The sequence below is a fragment of the Trachinotus anak genome, unplaced genomic scaffold, assembly GCF_046630095.1.
Source record: "Trachinotus anak isolate AG129_WGS33_773 ecotype Australia unplaced genomic scaffold, CSIRO_AGI_Tana_v1 ptg000012l, whole genome shotgun sequence".
Lineage (NCBI taxonomy): Eukaryota > Metazoa > Chordata > Actinopteri > Carangiformes > Carangidae > Trachinotus > Trachinotus anak.
The window spans coordinates 16,346,633-16,368,327 of NW_027273863.1; the positions used below are offsets into that span (position 1 = coordinate 16,346,633).

The 21,695-nt window shown below is 41.1% G+C and overlaps 1 protein-coding gene across 5 annotated transcripts in view; it reads left to right on the forward strand.

Moving 5' to 3' along the window:
• agap3 (ArfGAP with GTPase domain, ankyrin repeat and PH domain 3) overlaps positions 1-21,695 on the forward strand; it is a 114,120-nt gene that overhangs the window by 80,804 nt on the left and 11,621 nt on the right. For all 5 annotated transcript variants that reach the window (XM_071492832.1, XM_071492833.1, XM_071492831.1 and 2 more), the window contains 5 exons: positions 1,100-1,249; positions 7,412-7,567; positions 17,176-17,330; positions 17,820-17,910; positions 19,226-19,448. In XM_071492832.1, coding sequence (XP_071348933.1) covers positions 1,100-1,249; positions 7,412-7,567; positions 17,176-17,330; positions 17,820-17,910; positions 19,226-19,448 — 775 coding nt within the window. The remainder of the gene's footprint in view (positions 1-1,099; positions 1,250-7,411; positions 7,568-17,175; positions 17,331-17,819; positions 17,911-19,225; positions 19,449-21,695) is intronic.

The window sequence follows — 21,695 nt, forward strand, 5'->3', positions numbered from 1 at the left end:
CTGATACTAATTAGACATGATTATGTGAATTTGATACACTTATTACTCTAGATAATGAGTAGGACATATTATCCTAACAAGCACCCGTGCCGCTTAGTTTACTTTACACACGACCCACACACTATATTTTCTGTTATTGTCACCTCAATCAGAAACTGATATTCTCTCGTAATTATTGAATAAAGGAGCTTGATGTGTGATACCTGTAAGATGAGAAAAGGGTCGTTGAGAAAATCAGAGATGGCTTTTTATTTTTCTAAAACAAAACCACTGAAATTTTTAACCTTTTGTTATCAGAGCGATATCTGTTTACCTCATTAAAATCTGATTATTGAGTTATTGTATCAACTTTTAGGGAATAGATACTGAGAAAATTCACTTTTCTGGTGGCTAATTTTATTAACAGCTTTTCTTTTAGGTCATACAAAATATGTTGTTATTAGTGTAACATTACCTTGAATTCAGCTTAATGTATTTTTGGGACAAAATCGCACAAGTTTGGAACCAATTATTGTGTTTCATTAGAGGTTTGATGTATTTTAAAGCTTTAAGCTGTTAATCTGATTCCCCTCACATGACTGGAAGTGTATGGATGAGTTTTTTAGAGTAGTTAGGATGTGTTGTAGTGACTGCTCGCGAGCAGGAGGGAAGGACCTCACATGGTGCAGCCTAGCCCATGAATTAGTAAAGAGAGCCAGGCGTCTGTGGCATGCCTGATTGGAAGTTAGGGGGAGAACGCCTGCTGACGCCAGTGGAGATCGATGTGGCAGTCAGAGGGATGAGGCGAGATAATTAGCGTTCAGAGTGTATCTTGTTAATTAAGGGCTAATTAGAGGCAGAGGCGGAGGGAGAGGGGTTCTGTGTGTGTCTGTGTGAGGGGGGGGGGGGGAGTTGTTTAACAGAGAGATGTGCACAAATAAGGCGGCAGCAGCACTGAAGTGCTGTAGAAACTACTGAAAAACTGTGAACTCAATTACATCATTACCACTTCTTTAGAGACTTTTTCGTTAACAGAAAACAATCCTGGCACACCGAGTTAAGGATTCAAGCGATGAGAAATCAGGATTCATTTTTCTTGTGTCTGTCACTTGTTTTGCAGGCGCCCCTCACTCCAACAGCAGTACATCCCTCCAGACGGGCGGGTCGGTGTTTGGCGGTAGTAAAGACGGCATGCACCAACGCTCCTTCTCCGTGTCCAGCGCCGACCAGTGGAATGAAGCCATCAACACCAGTACAAGCAGTGGAGCCCGTAAGACCTCCACCTTCTACGCTCTCATCCCCCTTAACACCGCTTCCATAGCCCTCATCGTGCATAGTGCAATTATTATATTCACACATTATGACCACAAAGAAAAGAAGTTACGTGAATTAGAACAGACTGAAGGGATCTGATCTAGAGGTGTGGTTTGATGGCAATGCCTTTTCCTGGGTTTCTCAGACAGGTGAAACAAGCCTCATTTTCATGATTAGGTGATCAGGGCTGTGATCGCTGTGACCTTTTTGGCTGCTGCTCTTTGATAGCGGCAGCGTGTTCAGAGGAGAGGAACAGTGAAGGTTAACTTGCTGCCATCGATGCATCTCCACTTACTGCCTCTGTGTCACTTTGCACCTTGTCACTGTACTTGAGTAAAGTAAGATAATATATTCACCATGCATGTCTGCCCCCACACACCCCCCCATCCTGTCTTTACCTTCCATCTTACTCTGTGCCCCCCCTCCCGCCCCACTCCCCTCCTCCTCTGTTTTCCTCTCTTTTCTTCCGAAGAGGAAAATGAATGCTTTTCGGGGGTACCATTCATCACCAGTTATTTCCCTCTCTTTGTGGTTGGCAGTAAAAAAGCACTTAAATGCACATCAACAGAATAACAGTCATTTCCATGCATGTTTGCACTCTGGTAGTTCTCATTAGCACGGCGGCGGCTCCCCCCCTCCCCATGGGCTCCCAGGGGCCCCGGCAGTTTAAAGAGCGCACTTTATGAGCGCTGCTGGAGTCCAACTGCATGGCCCTCGTGGTTCCGCAGACAAGCCTGTCTCTCATTTGGAGCTGCCAAACGATCAATTCTGCCTGGACGCAGGCACTTCCATCACCCCCTACCCCTGTCTCCCATCAGCAGCATGCCCAAAGCAGAATTACTTAGATTCGTGGGGTCCTCAAATAAATGAGTGCGAGTGTGTGTGTGTTGGTGTTTGTATGAGTGTGTGTGTGTGTGTGTGTTCTCGCTGAATATTTTTGTGTCGCTGTTTGTATGTGAGTTTTTTCCACGGAGCGTGTTTGCGTCCGTATTATAATGTGTGTGTGGGAGAAAAAAAGAGGCTTCATACTGGATGTTTGTGAATGTGTGTTTGGCGGCCGCTCTGCAGCAGACAAATAGGAATTCCTAAACGTTGTGCGCTATGGGAATAAGGTGGCTTGAATTTCCCATCTTCATGTTTGGTAAACTGAAAAGCCCTTAATATTAACATAGCTCATTAACCAACATCCAGTCTTCAACTAAATCAAATCCACAATTTGCTCCATTATTCTATTTTCTTCAATTATTTTCATGCTACTCTTAAGGTAACCACAAATGAGCTTGAATGAGGCAAATGAGCTGAAAATAATAGTAGAAACACTCAGTCAAATGATAGATATGCTGTTCGTCCTTGGGAAGGAGTGTCTCTGTAATCAGTGCATAGTCAGTGCAGACAGTTTAAGGCTGGTAATGTTCACTGGAACATCTTTGCAGCTCAAAAACTTTCTCAGAACGCCATGTGTTTATGTGTCTGTGCAACTGAAGAATCTGAATTAAAACAGGAGGATATGTCTGTGCTGTGACCGGACTATCAGAAAATATAAACTTGATTGAAACGCAACGCTCTTATCTTTCATCCTAATGTGCCTTCAATAATCAATAGAGGGTGTTCCACAGTGAAGGGTGCTCATGTTTTGCCAGTTGAATTGACTTGAACCAAGCCCAATCACTCCATTATCCTTGGTGAAGGTTGCAGGTTAACACAAAATGTGATTCTGAGATGCAAAAACAGCAGATTGATGATTCACTGGAGGATGAATGCATCTTAGCCAGGTAACCATTTCCATATTATTTAAAGAATGTCCTCATTTGTAAACCTATTGAGCAAAGGCAGAAGCAGCGGTTGTAACGTCTCTTGAATATTGAGCACAGATTTTTGATTAAATCCCGGCCCAATTTTTCTATTGCTTGCATTCATAAAGACACCCATTCTTAATACACTGGATGCTTGTTTAGATCCTGCTCTCCTCAGTACACTTCAATCTTTGAACCTGAATTAAAAGCAAGAGGTTCAGTTGTCTGAGCAATGTAGGACCGCTGATGACAATAACTGAAATTATGGTCAGAGTGTGAGTAATGTCACATTCCCAGAGTCAAATGATTACTGCAAATCAGTGCCCTCCATAGGTAATAATTCAATAATGAATTCAATATAATCCTATTGTTAGATTATTTATATTTTTTTTTCATGGCCAAAAAATGATAACATGAGAAATTCTGCAAAAATTCTGTCTTAATAGGCGATTTTTATTTTTTTTTTACTTTTTGTAGGAAAAATTTACATTTTTGTTCCTGGTAAAATACAAAAAAGGACTCAGTGGCAACTAGCGCCAAAATGACTAGTTGAATATAGATAAGTTAATCAAGAGATAATTCATTAACATCAGTTTTCAGCAACATTCTCCAGATGATTTGTTGCTTTTCTTTGTCATTTCTGATAATAGTAAACTGAATATCATGTGGAGACTGTTGTCACCTTGGTCTCTGGTCATTTTTCACAGTTTTCCTACATTTTATGGAAAAAAAACAGTCTAGAGAATAATCAGGTGATTAATTCATAATGAAAATAATTGTGAGAAAAGCATTAATAAACCTTTTTAACACATGAGTTTGAAAACAGGATATCATCACACCTTGATAAATCTGTGCTAATGATCACAATTTTGTATGGTCAAAATCCTCCATGCAAAGTTTACATCACTTGCTTTTTTTTTCATTTTGTCCTTCACCTCTGTTCTGCACTGTGCTAATTTATATACAAGTGCTTTTTTTTTTTTTTTTTGCATATCAGGACACAGTTAGTTAATGCACAGATAGCCTTTTCCTGCGGCACTGTGTTTTATACCTTGGCCTCCCGATGCGAGGGTGATAGCATGTGGGGCGTTTGATTTCTACGCCAGGCCGTAATGAAGTTTGACATTTAGTTTGGAGAGAGCAGCAGAGCGCGATCAGGCCTTGATTAGTACGCTCTAATTGAGGATAATAAGGGGGAGGCGGTGATTGTTTCTAATTTTTGCCATTAATTGCAGCCGTTGGTTTTGATTGAGGACAGGCAGGGCTGCCATGTCAAGGGGCCTGGCGGAATCATAGTGCTCCTCACCCGAAGCCTCTTGAATAACAATGAAATGACTCCCTCCCTTTCCTCTTCATCCCCCCCTCCCTCTGCCTCTCTCTCTCTCTCTCACCCTTTTTTCATTCTCATTCATTTTCAGTGTGGCATTGGTAAAGACAGGAAGCTGTTAGCAGCCCCCTCTTTGTCTCACCCACAGCCTTCATCCTGAAGCATGTTTTAACTGTCATCTCCGTGGTGGGAGTGCAATACACTGTAATCACAGGTTAGGCTGATACCTATTCTGCTGCCCAGGTGATCTTGGTTGAGTAGGAGAGAGACTCCTGATCCCCAGTGTGCTTCATTACCCAGCTTGGTCCTGATAGCCCTCATACACACTAACAGCTAGCTAATAATGCCACAGTGAATTCTCGACTTGCAGAATCAGTCCAGTTCCAACTTCATTATTCTCAACTTAAAAAATATAATCTAGCAATCATGCATAGCTTCGAGGTGAGAACCACTTAAAGGCAGGAAACTTAACATTATATAAAACCATTAGGTGTCAGGTGCTTTGATATTGTTGCTCACTGGTGTGTACTGCAGTTTTACACATTTCCTGCTCCTCTACCTTCATGTTACAGACTTCCTAAAGGCTGATTGGTACAAACAAAGGGAAGTGTGTCACCCAGTATATGTTTCAGGTGCAGGATGAGCAGGGCCAGGGTCATTTTCCACAACATTAGGGGCAGAAATTGATAATTAGAGGTGTTTATGACACGGTTGGGGCCCCTGAGGGGCAGCCCTCCCCTTTAACCTCAAGCGACATTAAACAAATGCTGGCTGTCACGTCGGAGGCAGGTTGGAGCTGAAGTCTTCCACCCGCCATACGGAGCTGTGCTGACGGGACAGACGCTGGGATGGAGAAGGAGGAGGAAGCAGAGGGGGGGAGGTGGGGGGCACATTGAGGACCCCTGTGCCCCCAGCTGTCTGAGCCAGCTAATGACTCGTCTCAGGGGGGCTGTTGTAAGAGAGCAGGGAAATTGAAACAGACGCCTCGACTAGGAGCTGCTACATGTGTGGCTGTGTGCTGCCATTCAAAATGCCAGAGAGCTTAATGCATGTGGTCCAAGCACCAATGTTATGTTTATTAATCTGATCGCATATAATCAATATTATTATTTTTCAAGTAACACATTACTATTCTCACTAAATATTAATACAACTTTTAAGGATATTCACTTAGATTTAATGAATTAGATAATCTTTCCCAGTTATGACATACTTGTAAATATTAGCTCTCATCATGATGAATCTCTGAAGTTGAGTACAGACACAGCAATGTGTGTCTCAGGTGTCGCCGCCTATATTTTGCCCACACACAGAACAATGCATCCCCGGGCCCTTAGAGCGCCACTCTTCCCCAATGTTGCTATCTTCGGTCCCCTGCTGAGCCCATCTTACTCCTCCAAGACAGCCCCATCTCCCTAAAGGTAATGACCGAATTAGGCCTAATGTTGTACACTGGCTAATGGCACAGTGCCGCACATTATAGCATGTGCAACTGGCAACGACAACAGCAATAATCCCTGAGCCCCTTCGTCCTCCTGCACTCCACCCCTGGGGCTGGGACGGTGCACAGGGAAATGAATGGAGTTTGCCACACTACAATGAGCTTTTGATGGGAGACAATGGAGGAGGCTGCAAGCACCACACAGGGTGGTAAGAGGAGAGCAATATGGGGCCCATCTACTGGCCCTCCCTCCCTGCTTCCCCCAGGCCCCTGGCCCCCACTCCCAGATTCATAATGGCATCCGGAGGGGGAAAGAAGGGAAAGTGATGTCAAATGTCAGGAAATCAGAAAGATGGCAAGCTGACAACCCCCTCCTATCATCCCATGCCTCCTATCCCTTTGCCCAACGGTAGCACAGGTTAATATCACATTTATAAAATCACTTACAAGAAACAAAACCGGCTCTTAGCCCCCTGTCACTCTCAGACAGTCATATAGAGAGCTTTGCTGCGGGCTAACCGAGGTAACCATTTGTTCACTGATAGCCCCATACCTGTCCTTCACTCTATCTAAAGCCGGAGTCACACTGTTACTTTTGGAGCACTCAAAGCCATTTCCAACTCTCACTACCGTGGACACATTTCTGTGACAAGTCTGCCCCTATTCTGCATGAAGCTTTCAACAATATCATTCATAATTCGTTACTCAGTGTCATTTCACAGTGATAGATAATAGTGTATACCATTCCTCACTTATTGAATTGACTAAGTTACACTGAAGCTGCCAGCTTAGTGTATCTTTAAAGGAACAGTTTAACATTTTTCAAATTTATTCCATTTTATGCTCTGCTTCAGCTCCTGACCAGTTAATGCAACAACAGAGAAAAAGTTTTTATACATTTTTATTTTCAAATTTGACACTTGCTCTTCATATATCTTCTGCAGGTCTTTATTTATATGTTAGAAACATAATAAATATGACCTAATTAACTTCAGTTTCCTTAATTTCAGTGTTTTCCTTCATTTTTATCTTTGATAGATCAGTGGACTTTGTTCAACACAAACCATATATATTCTTTCCTTGTTTGTTTCATGACTTCTTTCAAATTGAACAGTTAAATCCACAGTGTAATTTCTGTGGCTCATAAAATTCATTTAAATATTTTACATTCCTCTATAAAATTTTCTCCTGGTATGTTCACCTGGTAAATCAGGCCATATTTTTGTCAGCGTTTGGAAACTTTCAGCATGATCTAGAAAGGTTTTAGTGGGTCAAAACAAAGCTTATTACTTTCATAATAATGAGCCACCAATAGGTCAGCTGCATTCAAAGAGGGTTTAAATAACTACTGAAATTAACAAGAAACGTTTTTGCAAAGACTGTGGAGTTGTACCTGGTTAGTTTAGCATGGAACTGTAGCTAACGAGCTGAAGCCATGACAGTGAAAGCTAAACCACATGGGCACTGAGTATAAAACAAAGATAACCTTAAAAAATGAAAACATATTTATTTAACATAAAAAAATATGTTTTTTTTCTCCTGTCTTTCTCTTTTCAGCCAACGGGATGAGTGATCCTGCAAATTCCAGTGTGGGCAGTGCAACTAGTCCTAAACTTGAGCCACCTCCATCGCCTCATGCCAACCGCAAGAAACACAGACGGAAAAAGAGCACGGGCATCACAAAGCCAGACGGCTTATCTGCAGGCAATGAAGGTAAAGAAAATTGCACTGCTGCATTAGTTTTGAAATGACCAAAAATTTTGAAAGAAAAAAAAAAACTCTGCATGGGTTGTGCAGTTGCCTAACTGTCCAAATATTCACCCAGGTTCATTTCTTGGTTGTGCAAGTAGGAAAAAAATGTAACACAATAAAATCTATCCAGAGTAATTTACTTATAATGTTGAACACAAGGGAATAAAAGCCACAGATGTTGCAGCTACTCAGCTCCAGTGTGCAAAATTGATTGTGCTTACCAACCAACACAATTTGCACTTTTTCCCGTTGGGAAGCCAGTGAGGGATCGTGTCCTGGGAGTTACGCAATGGACTCACATTAGTTGGTGTATGCACCTGCACAGAGGCGAGTCAGATTATTGGAGACAGGGCAAACCTGAGCATTACACCCTCCCAGTGAAGCTCCCAAATGGCAGGTGAAAGGAAATGGTAAATTACTCTGTGTATATCAGAGGAGTCAAGGGAACTGCCCGCACTAAATTAGGGGGGAAAGTGGAAAAATATTTACATTGAACTTCACAGAATCCGGTCATATTTATTTCTATGCATTTACTATTTTACTTTTTATGATGTGCCAGTCGTAAAGCAGCCACACACTGATTCAGTGATCCACTTTGAATTCAACAACTTCCACATACTGATCAGATTTCTCCACTCACTGTTAAAAAGAGATTGTAATCTTGCATATCCTTATTTCAATATGTCCATGAAGTACATAAAGGTATGTAGTTTTGTATCTCTCTCTGGCCCCCTGCACGGTGCACCCTCACAGCCCCCCATTTCTTTTACCGGCGTAAGAATGGCCCGATCTCCAGAAGCCGTTGCCCTCTCAGCAGGGGAGTGGCAGTCGGCTCTCCACCCAATTAATAATGATTCTCCAGCCCAATGATGAATGGAATACCCTAATTGGATGGCATTGTGAAAACACTGAGACGCATCTCGGAGGCCATAAAACTGATGTCACCAGAGCGCGATGATCAATCAACAAGATTGATACGCTGGATAACAGCAACAATGGCATTGACGCCTCCTAAATGGGGCTTAGCATTTATAATCATTATACTTTTTTATCATGGTCTCTGACAGCTCCTCTTTAAAGTCTGAATGGGTCTGTTGACCACATTGTTGTTGAAGAGCGAACATCATCAGCATCTCGGAGATAAGTGGTGCTGTTTTTATTGTTAGAGTACTATGTGGTCACATTAGCATCAGTAGTAGTAGTCTTACTGAGTATCATCATCTATATTTTGACTATGTGTAATGGGTCACTGTGTATATACAGAGGCAGTGTGCAGCTCCCAGCATCTCTCCAAGCCTTTTTTTGAAGATGTCCACGACTTCACTTTTATTTGACATTGCTTAGCTCTTACTGGGTGTCCCCTGACAGAATTAAACAGTCACATATGTTGGTATAATTGAAGTGAGATTAGCCCTGGACTTCCTGAGGAGGAAGTCTAAGAGTAATCAGATTGTAGGAGGCAGATTCTGAATGTTCCTCACGTCATCAAACATGCACATTGTTTTCTATCTTTCTCATTGTTCTCTGCGAGGTTTTCTATTAGCATCAACTTGTCTGTTCTGCTGAGTGCTCTGGAATACAGACGTATCACTTAAATATTGGATTCACCCAAGTCTGGGATGTGAGTACTGTCTCCCGTTGAAAGAACAGGTGAGAAAGAGAGAGAGGGAGAGAGACGAGAGGAGGAGAGGAGAGGAGAGGAGAGGAGAGGAGAATTGGGATCCTTGAATAAATTGCTATCAGTTTGTCTCATTTACGGGGCAATCAGACGCGTGCAATGCAGGCTGAAATTGAATTTTAGTAGTTGTGAAGCATCATAAATCAAAACAGCGTGAGCGTCTTAAGGTGAGAAATCATTTTGGTCAACATGGAACGTGTAGGATGTACAAGGGAGCCCGGAGAAACTGTTGCTGCTCCATCATTTACAAATATGGCACTACAGTACTTAGAAAGACCCTTCTACGTAGCTGCTGAAACAGCAGAGAATCCTAGACATATTTTACATTATTATGATTATGAAAGGCTCAATGACAAACAATAATTGCACACAAACTTTCAAATGATCCACCCCTTATAAGGTCTAGCTAATGGCCTTAAAAATCACATTTACTCTCTTGAATTGGATTTAAAATGTATTTATTTCACACTGATGTAAACCAGTATTTATGTCTAATCAATTTAAAGCTGTATCTGGACTGTCCATGAATTCTCTGTTATGTCTACAGTGCTACACCTCCACCAAGGATATGCACAAAAGACACAGTCCCTAATATCCTATGCACTGTCAGAGCTGTGTGCTGTAATGAACTTCTCATGTGCTTAAAGAATGATGCAGGATGCATGGCGAGACAACTGACAGCCCCGTAATGTGTTTCCCAGCAGCCACCCGGCGACGAGCTCTCTCGGTGTGTCGCTCGCCATAAACCCACTGGAAAATCGATGGCCGATAAAGAGTTGTGTTCAGGGGGAGCCCCCTCTGATTAATGCAGACTGTCAGGGAGCATCATTAATGTATTTCTCTTTTAAAGAAAGTGTATCAAATGCTCATTGTTTTGGGGGTTTTAGCTTGTCCACTGTGAGCAGGGAGGTGCAGGAATGGAGGGAGATTGCGAGGCTCCTTCCTGACTCTCACAATTTTATGGATGAAGATATTTACTCTTGCGAAGGTCACAGAAATCAGGGAGAAAAGAGGAGCTAAATGTTTGCTGAACGCTTTTAATGTAAAGGAGGTGTTAAGGTCTTCATTTACATTTGCACCGCAGGATTTGATTTGATGCAGTTTCAGAGAAAGACGTCAAATTAAACCAAGTCTCATCAAACTTAATGTGCATTCTTATGCATTTTGAGCACAGATGCAAAAGGCCTACACCTCTAAGAGAAGATAACAGACTAAAGGAACCATTACTCATACTGCAAGACATGTACTCTACAAGCTATAATAACTGAGTTTACTTCAGTTTACTTTATTTTCACAAACTCCAGTTTTTAAGCTTAAATCTTAAATTGGCTAAAAAAAAAAACACCCTTATTTAATTAAGGATTCAATAATAGATTTTAATTAACAATTAGTTTTATTTTACAATTTGAGCTGATTATTTAAAGTGATTGAAAGTACTCCTCCACTGGATTGTATCAGGAATTAGAGGAGGATAGGAAAATAGTTTTTATGTTTGGAGAAATTGGATCCTGACACTTAAATGAACAAAGATGATGATAACATTAGTGTTGTGTCACACAAGTAGCTACACAATCTGCCCTTATGAAATCAGTTTAAATAATATGGATAGTGATGAGAAAACTTCAGTGACTTATTGGTCAAAAATACTGTATATGCATTTACTGTATATGTGCATGTTTTCACATGTGTTCATTCTGTTCAAACATACACAATAGAATCACCTGCTCCACTGCCATGGTGCATGAATGAAGATATGAACAATATAATAAAACTGTGTAAATGAGCAAATGTTGAAGAGCGGTTATGCTTTAATAGTAAGAGGTCAAAACTCCAGCATCACTGGAGGAACTTTATTAGACCAACGTGTTTTCGGCTTGTTGCCTTCATCGGGGTCATCAGGCCTAAACGGTTTCAGCTCACAGTCTTTATCAGGGTTACAGAATAAGTAAGCTGTTGAGATGATGAGGAGCATCATGTGGAAAGTACTGTGAATCCATGGGGATCAATGACAAAGTTGCTACTACCTGGACAGTAAAGAGCCGGGATGAGTTAACTGCAATAATCAGATCCTTTCATAGGCTTTGACTGTCTTACTCCACAGAAGTTCTCCAGGTTTAGAGCAGAAGAAACACTGTTAGGAAACATCCTGATGCTTCTGACTCATCTACAGATAGACTGGAACAAGAGATCATGTTCCCTCTCTGCTCTATGCCACAAAATAACCTGTGCCGTCTGTAGATCATTAATAATGTTAATTTTGCACTTTGAGGCCAACTTCATCCAGTATCCTATTGTCCTGTACCTTAGTAAACTAAGGGTTAATATCCTCTGGAGTCCAGCTGAGGATTAGGAAATGGAGGTTTAACTGCCTGTGCTAATGGTGGGTGTTTATCTCAATACTTTGTTTTGTCACTCCCCGACTTGCTCTCATTTCCGAAAGCTGTCCCTGGAGCCTCCACTCTTGTAATGGCTTAGCTTTCTGAGCGCCACAGTATGGAGGGAAAGGAATAACAAGATTCTCATTTGGGCTCTATACACACTGCCCACAGATACATGTATAATTGGCCCTGTTTTCATTCTGCTCTGTTGTTAAATGCACTAGCTATTAGGGTAGTGGTATTGGCGCTGATTTCATGTGTTTGTTTATTGTTGGAAGGTGTGCTCCTTGTTTGTTTGAGCGTGTGCGTGTGCATGTAAAAGTGTGCAGAAGTGTGTGTGTGTGTGTGTGTCAGATTGATAAAGAGTGTGCTCTATCTCTCTCTTTCTCTCTCCCTCCCTGCTCTCTTCTTTCTGAGTTTGGTCGTGGTTCCCCTGGGGCCCCTGTCGCAGTAATGGCCTGCTCCTGATTGCTCTGATACAGGTTAGGAATATTGGCTTTAATGATGTGTAAAATGAGCAAGCAGTGCCTGTGACATTTACAGATGGCACCGCCTTGGCCTGTTCTTCCCAACTGCTCGTTAATTCACGGGAACGGCAAGCACTTCTTTAAGTGACTGCCTGATGCATGCATACGACACAACAAAACACATCCTACACACCACAACAGTAGCTCACCTTGTGTACCTCTGCACCTTGTCATCATTTCAGCCAAGTGCTCATAGAAATGGATAAAAAAAAAAAAGGGGGAGTCCTTAAGGCTAAGAGTCCTTTCCAAGGGTTCGTCACACCAGTATCCAGAGGATCTTTGAGAGGCTTAGACAGAATAGATGCTGTGTGATGCCTGCTGTGTAGACAGCACAGCTGTGCTCAGCACCAAACCCCCGGGGTGGTAATCTGGTCCACAGGTCCTCGGTGGTGCATCTGCTGCACATACACAGCGACAGAGGGATCACCGTCCTCAGGTCACCCGCTTGTCTTTCAGGTCAAACATATACCTTTATGATTTACAACAGTTTTAACAGATTTTCATTGAATGACAGCCAGTCAGTAGAAGAAGAAGTACTCAGGATGTAAAACACTTAATTTCAAGTAAAAGCTCTGCATTAAGTAAAAGTGCAGGCATATGATCTAAATCTACTGAAAGTATCATAGTAATTATATACGACATTATTTGAGTCTAAGTACTGATTCGTCAAGCAGCATTTTACTGTTGAAGCTCATTGAAGTGGAGCTAGTTTTAACTAGCTAGGTAGTGTAGTTCAACGGGGTCATGAGGTGTTTCATGAGTAAGGAGAGAAGAAAAATGCTGCATAGACCTTTTCTATAATCTTTGCTTCTTGTGAAGTATTATAACTTGATCTTTTTGGGACTATTTGAACATTATATTATATTATATTATATTATATTATATATAACAGTTAAAATCACTGAGATAAGAAGTCGGAGACATCCGAAATGTTAAAAAATCCCAACCAGTCACTATTTCTGTCTAGGACGTCACAAGCCAAAGACGTTGTAGATCAAAGTTTTATTCTTTAACTGGATTTTTTGTTAATAAGCTCATTGTATGTAAAATTCAGTTTTTCTATTTATATATTATAAGCAAAATGTTCAGCTTATTAAAGAACTGTTGTGTTGCTGCTAGAAGCCATCAAGTATCTGATGAACGTCTGTAACTGAGAGGTTCCCGAACAGTTTTATGATCCATGTAAATGGTGGACGATGAGTATCTTTATCTGTTCCTTCCTCTTTGTAGCTCCATGGCCATTACACTCTAATTTCCTTTTTATTATGCCATGTTAATTAAGGAAAATCATATTTCGCTCATTCTTCACAGTTGGCTCCTCCATTGCCTTTAAATTGTGTTCCTTCTTGTCCGCCCACTGGCAGAGCTTTTGTTAATTTATTTCTAATTGGCAAGAACTTGTTGATTGTAGGCTCGCAGATAGATATGGTCAGGAGGTTAATGCTCGCGTTAATGTGACCAGGTGATCGTTCCTGTGCTAGCCACGTTCGAACTGCGACCATTGAGTAATGACAGAAGCGCTAATGGCCCTTTTACAAGCTCATCATGGCAGGTGCCTGTAAGATAGCAGGGCTCCCTTTGACACATTGTTCATGCTCAGATTTAGTGTCTGTGAGATCAGCACTTTGACCCTCGGCATCATGCTTACATGGAGCAGAATTACTTTGGCTTATGGAGCTGAATTGAGTGTGCTGGAGCTGCATGTAATGGCGATATCTGTCCCACCCATAAAGATTCCTGCTGCACATGGCCCTCTGTCTCTTTAGTGGCTACTGTATGTCTCGCATGTGCATTACTATGCATGGAGAATTAGATTTGTTTTCCCTCGTATACTCATCAGTTTAGGAAATCAGCCATCCGTTGCTTTTTTAATCTCCATAATGAAAGTGTTTTAATGCCTCCAATTTATTGCCTGGGCAGCCAACAGAATAATTAGCTTTGTTCAGGTTTTTAAAAAGATGAAAACACAAGTATAACAACATTTGAGTCTGGGAACCACAAATTCTAATCAAATGCATTAGTTATTGTACCTGGAGGTATATTGGACTAGAGAAAAATTGATTTCTTTACTATATATCCCAATTAATCAAGCTTTTTTTATTTCATCTTAAAATTAGATTTTCTCTCCATATTTTTTGGTTTTATTCTCTTTGACGTTTTAGGTTCCTTCAGGTTGGCCATTTTTATTCCATCAAATGAAGAATTTAAATCCCCGCTATTGCTTTAAAACGTCACATACACCAAAAGACTTTTTTCACTTTAAGTCTAAATAAAGAGGCTCCCAGGACTTTATTGATTCTCTGTGACCTGTAGTCAATTCCACAAACTAAATCAGATAATTGAAGTCGGTGTCGAGCTAATTGGATTATTGCTTTCCCCCCGAAGGGATCGCCGTCCACCACGGCACAGGGATCGCTACATTAGTGGCGTCCGTCAGACATCTGTCAGTTAACTGCACAGGGCTGTGTCTAGCACCAAGGAGGGTGAATTGATTATAAATATAAAGTGTAGTTATTTCTTTCATCATATTATTATTATCATGAGGTTGCCATAATTTTATAACAGAGTTGATTTAACGTCGGGCATTTCCTCGCTCATCAAATGTCAGAAAGGATTACAGTGGAAGTCTAAACATGTATGTGCAATGAAAAAACTTTGCTTTGCAATGTAACTTCTGTTAATGATAAATGATATCAACACTGTGGGTAATTAATACAGCACATTAACAGCATATCAGCAGCACTATTTCCAGGACATGGTGGATAGCTGTAGCAAAGCTACACAGGAAAAAAACATTCCCCTTGTGTCTACTTGCCTCCAGTCCTCCAAACATGGTTTATGCAAATGAGACGACTATTTGCATAGACATAATTAGGTAATTACAAATCATTTGGCTATGAGCTCAAGCATGTGCAGAGACCAGAGATGTTACACGAGTCACATTGTACAGTACGGAGTTAATGAATTGCTTCTGAACAGCAGAGGCATTACAGCATGTGTTGGAACATATGTTGTGTCAGACCTCTTGTTTGAAAACGACAGGTGACATTTTCATAAATCTTAGTTAAACACAAAGACAGGATGAAAAGAGCCACAGCCGATTCACCATTTTCAAAGCCCGTTTGGAGTAAAATGAGTTTGTGCGATATCAAAAAATGACAAATGCATTTTCGAAAAAAATAAATAAATCATACATACATATTGTTTTTGAGTTGTTGGAAAAGTATAAACAAATCTAGTTAAGTAGGAACAGAAAAGCTAAGCTGTATACCGATGCCTTTAGAAAGCATTATTGGATTCATTATGGTCTAATCTGTAATATAGTTGTAATGTAATGAAACCCTTCATTATACCACCTTGGCCTGGAAGGCACTTGACTTGGGAGAGTTACTGGGAGAAGTGAATAACATTAAGTCATGGATAGTTTTAATAAAATAGTTTTGAGAGAGGATTTAATTTAGAACAGATCTCATAACCCAGTCTCTAGCTTTGTGGTTCATGCTGAAAGACAAGATATCAAAAGGCCAGTATAGTTCATATTGAAAAAGCATTCAGCAAAGAAGTTAGAGGAAGTTTCTGTCACTATTCTAATTTCTTCAAAACAATGAAGTCTTGAAATCTAGTTTTGAGATTGTATAACAAAAAAAAAAAAAGATTTGTCTTTAAAAACACAATAAGTTTGACTCTGGTCACTTGTCTTCCTTGGGGTGTCAAAACCTAAACTACTCTGCTCTGAGTGTTTTTTCTTTTTGTTTGTTTTTTTTTTTTGCCTGCGTTCATGTCTTACTAGATAACATCTGACATAACTTCATCTGGTGTGGTCTAACTGAGACAGACTGAGGGGGAGTTGACATACCAAGAACATAAGCACACATTATGTAACCAGTAACGAGAATAGGAGCAAGGATTCAAAATTAGAAGAAGTCTCGGAGCTTCTTTATTCAGCGATGTCGGCAGGATAAAACACAGATACTGTGAAAAGGATTTCCTCAGCCAGTAGACTAACTAAATGTGCTACAAATATAATTATGAAGCAGGGAGAGCTGCTAACAGTTGGCTTAGTGTCACAGATGTAACAGGGTGGCACATGGGTTGTCATGATCTCTGGTTGTCCACCAGTGGGTATGCTGGCAGATAGCTCTCCTGACACTTATGATGTACAGTTGCAATGTGTTCACACTGAACACAAAGCAAGTCTTATTTATTAGCACAAATTTGACCACTGGAGTGTCTTTGCAGTCTGTTTATTTTCTACAAGAAGCCAATTCATCAATAGTGCAGACGTTGGCTGTAACTAGTCAGTAGCTGGTAAGACACACAATGACTGAACCTTAGTATTTTTACAGTTTTTTCCCCAAACACCTTTAACTTCTCTCCGTTGATTCCATACATTGATGAAGTACATCATCTTACAACTTTTGTATAAGTCCGAATTAAATGCTTAATACATTAAAGAAGTTAAATCACAAAAGCCTGATCTGATTGAAAAAAATGTATTACTATGGGTTGCTGGTGAATGGTACTTGCAAAGTGGAATTAAAACGTGTACTGGCATTTATGCGTTGGCAGTTTTGAGGCACCGTCAAACAAAACGGCAGTGCCAGGGAGCACAGGAGGTGCCAAGAAATCACTTGAATGTTGCTGAGTTTAACAGAAGCCCATTCCACAGTGCACTCGTGCATAGATGGGCCTCAATCACTGAGCTGTGCCGCTGATTTGCAGAGTCAGATTGCACAACCGACATGCGTGTTGCTCCAGCTAACATGTCCCGTCCCCCCCCCCCCCCCCCCCCCCCCCCCCCTTCAGTGTGCTGACAGGTGATTTTCTACCATACAGATGTGAAGCAGAAAGGAGCCTAAACCTGTGCACAAATGATGGCTCACCCAGAAAAGGGAAACAGTACCAACATGTGTTGGCTGTACGTGTGACATTTGTTTTGGAATTTATTGTTCATTTGCATTTTTTTTTCTTTTGTTTTTCTTTCAGAGCAAGAAGATTCCTTTGAGTTCATCATTGTGTCATTGACGGGTCAGACGTGGAACTTTGAAGCGTCCACATATGAAGAGAGGGAACTGTGGGTCCAAGCAATCGAGAGCCAGATCTTCGCCAGCCTGCAGTCTTGTGAGAGCATAAAAAATAAGGTACAGTAGATCACTAAAAATAAAGATAAGAAACACCAGAAGAACTGGACTGGGGTTGGCGATTATCGTCTAATCACAGCAACGTCATCATCCTACAATTCTGCTGCTTCATTTACATTCCTGCCTTTTTTCCCTTTCTATCCAACCTTTATTGTGCTCGCACCCCCCACCCCACCTCTCCTCACCCACTTCAAGCTGTCACATGTGGGAGGTTGTCAGACAGGTGCACCGCAGTGTGGGGGATCTCTTATTAGAACTGACAGACATCAGAGATAGAACACGGCTTGTGTCAGCATACTGGGGAGACACGGCCTCATTTTCATATTCATATTTTCTCTGCCTCAGTCTTTTCCTAACACTCTGAAACACCTCTTCCCTCCCACCCATCACTGGTTGTCTATGATTTCAGTCCAGCTATAATTGTTTGCCTTCTCTTACACTTGCAGTGATTAGTTCCTGCTGACTTATTCTTTCCCTCGTTCCTCACAGTCTCGGTTAGGTAGCCAAAGTGATGCAATGGCCATTCAGTCCATACGAAACGTGAGGGGGAACAGCTTCTGTGTGGACTGCGATGCACCCAGTGAGTATACTTCTTCACCTCGAAAGCTGATATCTTATGGATAAAGGTTCTGTATCATAAGAAGCCAAAATGTTCTGTTGATCTACAATATATATGTTCAAAGATGTTTAGCAAGATTTGATTCGAGTGGTTAAAAATAGTTATTGCATTAAAAACAACAAGTATTTGCAGTATCTGTAGCCAGGCTAGTTTTCACAGCTTTATTCAGCTTGAAAGCCTCTTTGATATTTTTGTTACCAAGTTATAATGCAACTTACTGTAACTTATAGTAGTGGTTCTCGAAGTGGGGGTCCTTGAGGGAGTTTTTATGTGCAAGTAAACGCTCTAATAAAAGGCAATTGACCCGTTTTCCACTGCCAGTCGAGTTTGCCTTTCTGTTCGGACTGAGGACGCACAGAACTGCAAGGAGTCATCACACACACTTTGATGTGTGTTTTTAAAACTCATTTCGGGGCTGCAGCTCATTCTTACAGTGCACAGTAGCTGTGGTGTTTCTGGTTGAACAGCACCATGCTGAGCAGTTGACAGGTGTGTTTACAGTGTCTGTTTGCACTGACGTTACATCTAGAAAAGGAGCGAAAATTTAGCGTGGTCAAACGGGTGTTGTGTTTACATCAATGTCGATTGGAGCTGGAGCCAGTACACAATACCCACATCTGCTGCAGAGTCATTGAAGCCGGGTGTGAATGCCGATTATACCCTTTTCCGTTGCCAACAAAAGCCGGGTGTTAGTGGGTGTTAGCAGGTTTTTGACCAGTGGAAAAAGGGCTTAATATTGTATTTTATTTTGCCAAGTCAGTCCTTGTTTGCCATCTTAGATTAAATATGATTGTGACTAGCAGCAACATATTAGTCAGACTTGCACATTAACAGTGGAATATCAGGAATACCAGATGGTGACGGTCAGAGCCAGAGTTAAGTGACATTTACAGGAGCTGCATCTTAAGGACTTTCCTTGCTGGCTTCAAGAGTCAGCCATGATGGATCCTGCTCCTTCTTTCCTTACCCATAGTATCTAAAACCAAATCCTGAAAACTGAATGGTGTAAAATGTTTAAAACTCATGTTATCAATGCAGATGCAAATGTATTCAAGTTTAGACCTAGAATCAATCAAATAAAATTAATATAAGTTAAAAACTCCTGCTTCTCTTAGCATAATCAGAAGGTATTTAGGAATGCAGTGTAATCCTTATAAAACTATTATTATATATATTACTAAGATGAGAAAAGTTGAAAGAGAAGATTGTCATAAAGCTTCTCTTGTCACTTCTCCTGTTCCATCTTCATGATCATTTTCTGTCCTCTCTCATGCAGACCCAGACTGGGCAAGTTTGAACCTGGGTGCCTTGATGTGCATTGAGTGCTCGGGCATCCACAGGAACCTGGGCACCCACTTGTCCCGTGTCCGCTCCCTGGACCTGGATGACTGGCCGGTGGAGCTCAGCATGGTGATGACTGCCATCGGAAACACGATGGCCAACAGCGTGTGGGAGGGCGCTTTGGAGGGCTACACCAAGCCGGGAAGCGACAGCACCAGGTTAGCATCCTTCTGCAAATAAAAGGTGCTGCTTAATGAAGCATACGGAGATTATAGAACGAGAAGCCAGCACTGTCTTCTCTCCATTAGCTGCCATTTATTAGCCACCCACATTTCAGCACAGACACTTTACTCCACAAAATGCTCCATAAGAAGCACCAGGGGTCCATAAATGTCAGTCTATTGAGCCAAGAACACAGTATTTTATGTTTCAGTGTGAGTCCATTCTGTACATAGTGATCACAATCCTTCTGTTTTATTTGAGTCAGTAGCTTGTCGGCATCTGTATCCCTCTGTCTCTCCATTTTAGGACACAATATCTAATAGTTCCACCACAAGATCTGTTGTCCCTCCACTGACTCGACATGGAACTCATAATTCATGAAAGGAGTTTTGTGTGTGACATTTTGCACTTACCTGATAAATACCCTGACTAGCTCCAAATCCATCAAGTTTGTCACTTGACATGTAAGCGCTAATCAAGAAAAGATCATATAATCTAAACCACATATGAAACCAGCCCAAGCCCTTTGTTCCTGTGCAATTCCAGTGTATACAGACGGGAGTTTAATAGTAAGCATGACTGAGGATTTCAGAGTTTTTACAAGACACTCAAGCAGAGTTTTTCTTTTTAACATTTATCTCTTAAAAAATTATATTTTGCCCCCTACCCCTAGCTACCCTGCTCTAACTTACCTCGACGACTATCTGCTCCCTTTCCTCTGAGGTACCCAGATCTTGTAGGAGGATTGTTTATCTCTTGGTGACAGGTGAGACCTAGTGTCCCAGTCTGACTAATGACCTGCTGTGTGGCTGTGCAGGTAATTAAGCACACCATTATGGCTAAACCCCACCCCAAGAGCCGGGCCCTCGGGCCCTAAGCTGCCCTGTCACATATCCATCACACAGGGCTCAGTCATCCCTCTGTCTGTCACAGCAAAGACTGTCTTCAGGGTCTCCCTGCTGGCATTAGACTGTTTTAACATCATAGCTTTATAACTTTGTTAGGAAAAGTGATATACCAACAGAGAGGCATAGCTGGTTTCTTTTTGAATGCGACTACTGCTGCTGTAACAGTAGATATTGATCAAAATTTTATAAAATCCACTGTTAAGGCTTCACATGGACCATGATGTGGGTTGTGCTGACACCTAATTACAAATTAATGACACCACATGGATTCATTTTATGTGTTTTGATAACAAGAATCTATTCAGGGGAGGTGCTGTTTTTCTTATATATTACATTTCAGCCAATGCTGAACATAAATGTTGATAACTGATCAATCATTTTAGTCATTTTTCCACCTAAATTGCAAAACACTATCTGGATCTGGCTTTTCTTTGGTTGATATAATTGTAAACTGCAGACCTTTTGAGTTTTACAGTGCTGCTTGTAAAGAACAAACAATGTGAAGATTTCACTTAAGGCTCTGGAGGCTCAGGAAGAACAAATACAGTGACTAGTTACTCTTCCAATGTACACATGGAAAAAAACATAAAGACATCCTTGGAGGGTTCTTCAAGGTATGGCCTTATTAATGTCAATGTATTATAAAAGGTATAGCCACAGTATATATACGTGTTATGTGTATAAGAACAATAAATGGTCAGTTTTTATGTAGTCGAAGAAAATCATCATATCAGCAGAGGGGAAATATAACCCTTAAAGAATTTAACTTGCATCACATTCCCCATATCCAGAACACAGAGTTTGGTGTTTGTGATGTCTGTGATGTCAGATTTTGGTGAGAGTTGGTATGCATTTTCCCAAGAACACATATTATTTAATGGTTTTTGAACCTATAGCACTACCACGAATAAATAACATGAGGCTTCTCACTTCATTATGAAGAAGTCCAAGCAACATACAATAAGTGAGTACCCTCAAATCTAGCTTAATGTTTAGCTTCAGCACAAAATCACTAAGAGCTGGTTGGATACTGTGGTTCTTTAACGTGGACACACCGGGACCACACTGGTAGTCTCCGGCCCTTTCCTCTTGAATCCATCCTCCACTCTCCGGCCAGTTCAGACCTGAATGATGGCCTACAGTTATTTATTGAATGGTATCTGTGCTAAAGTGCTCCACTGTGGACTTGATGAAAGATTATTGATGTTGATTCCTCTCCCTACCACTGTCAGTCCCTCGTCGCCTCGAGCGGGAAGGTTCTTCATTGTCTTAAAAATCCGATCTTATCCCGCAGCAGCATCTCCATTAGTTTTCACTGTCAAACAATAAATCTCA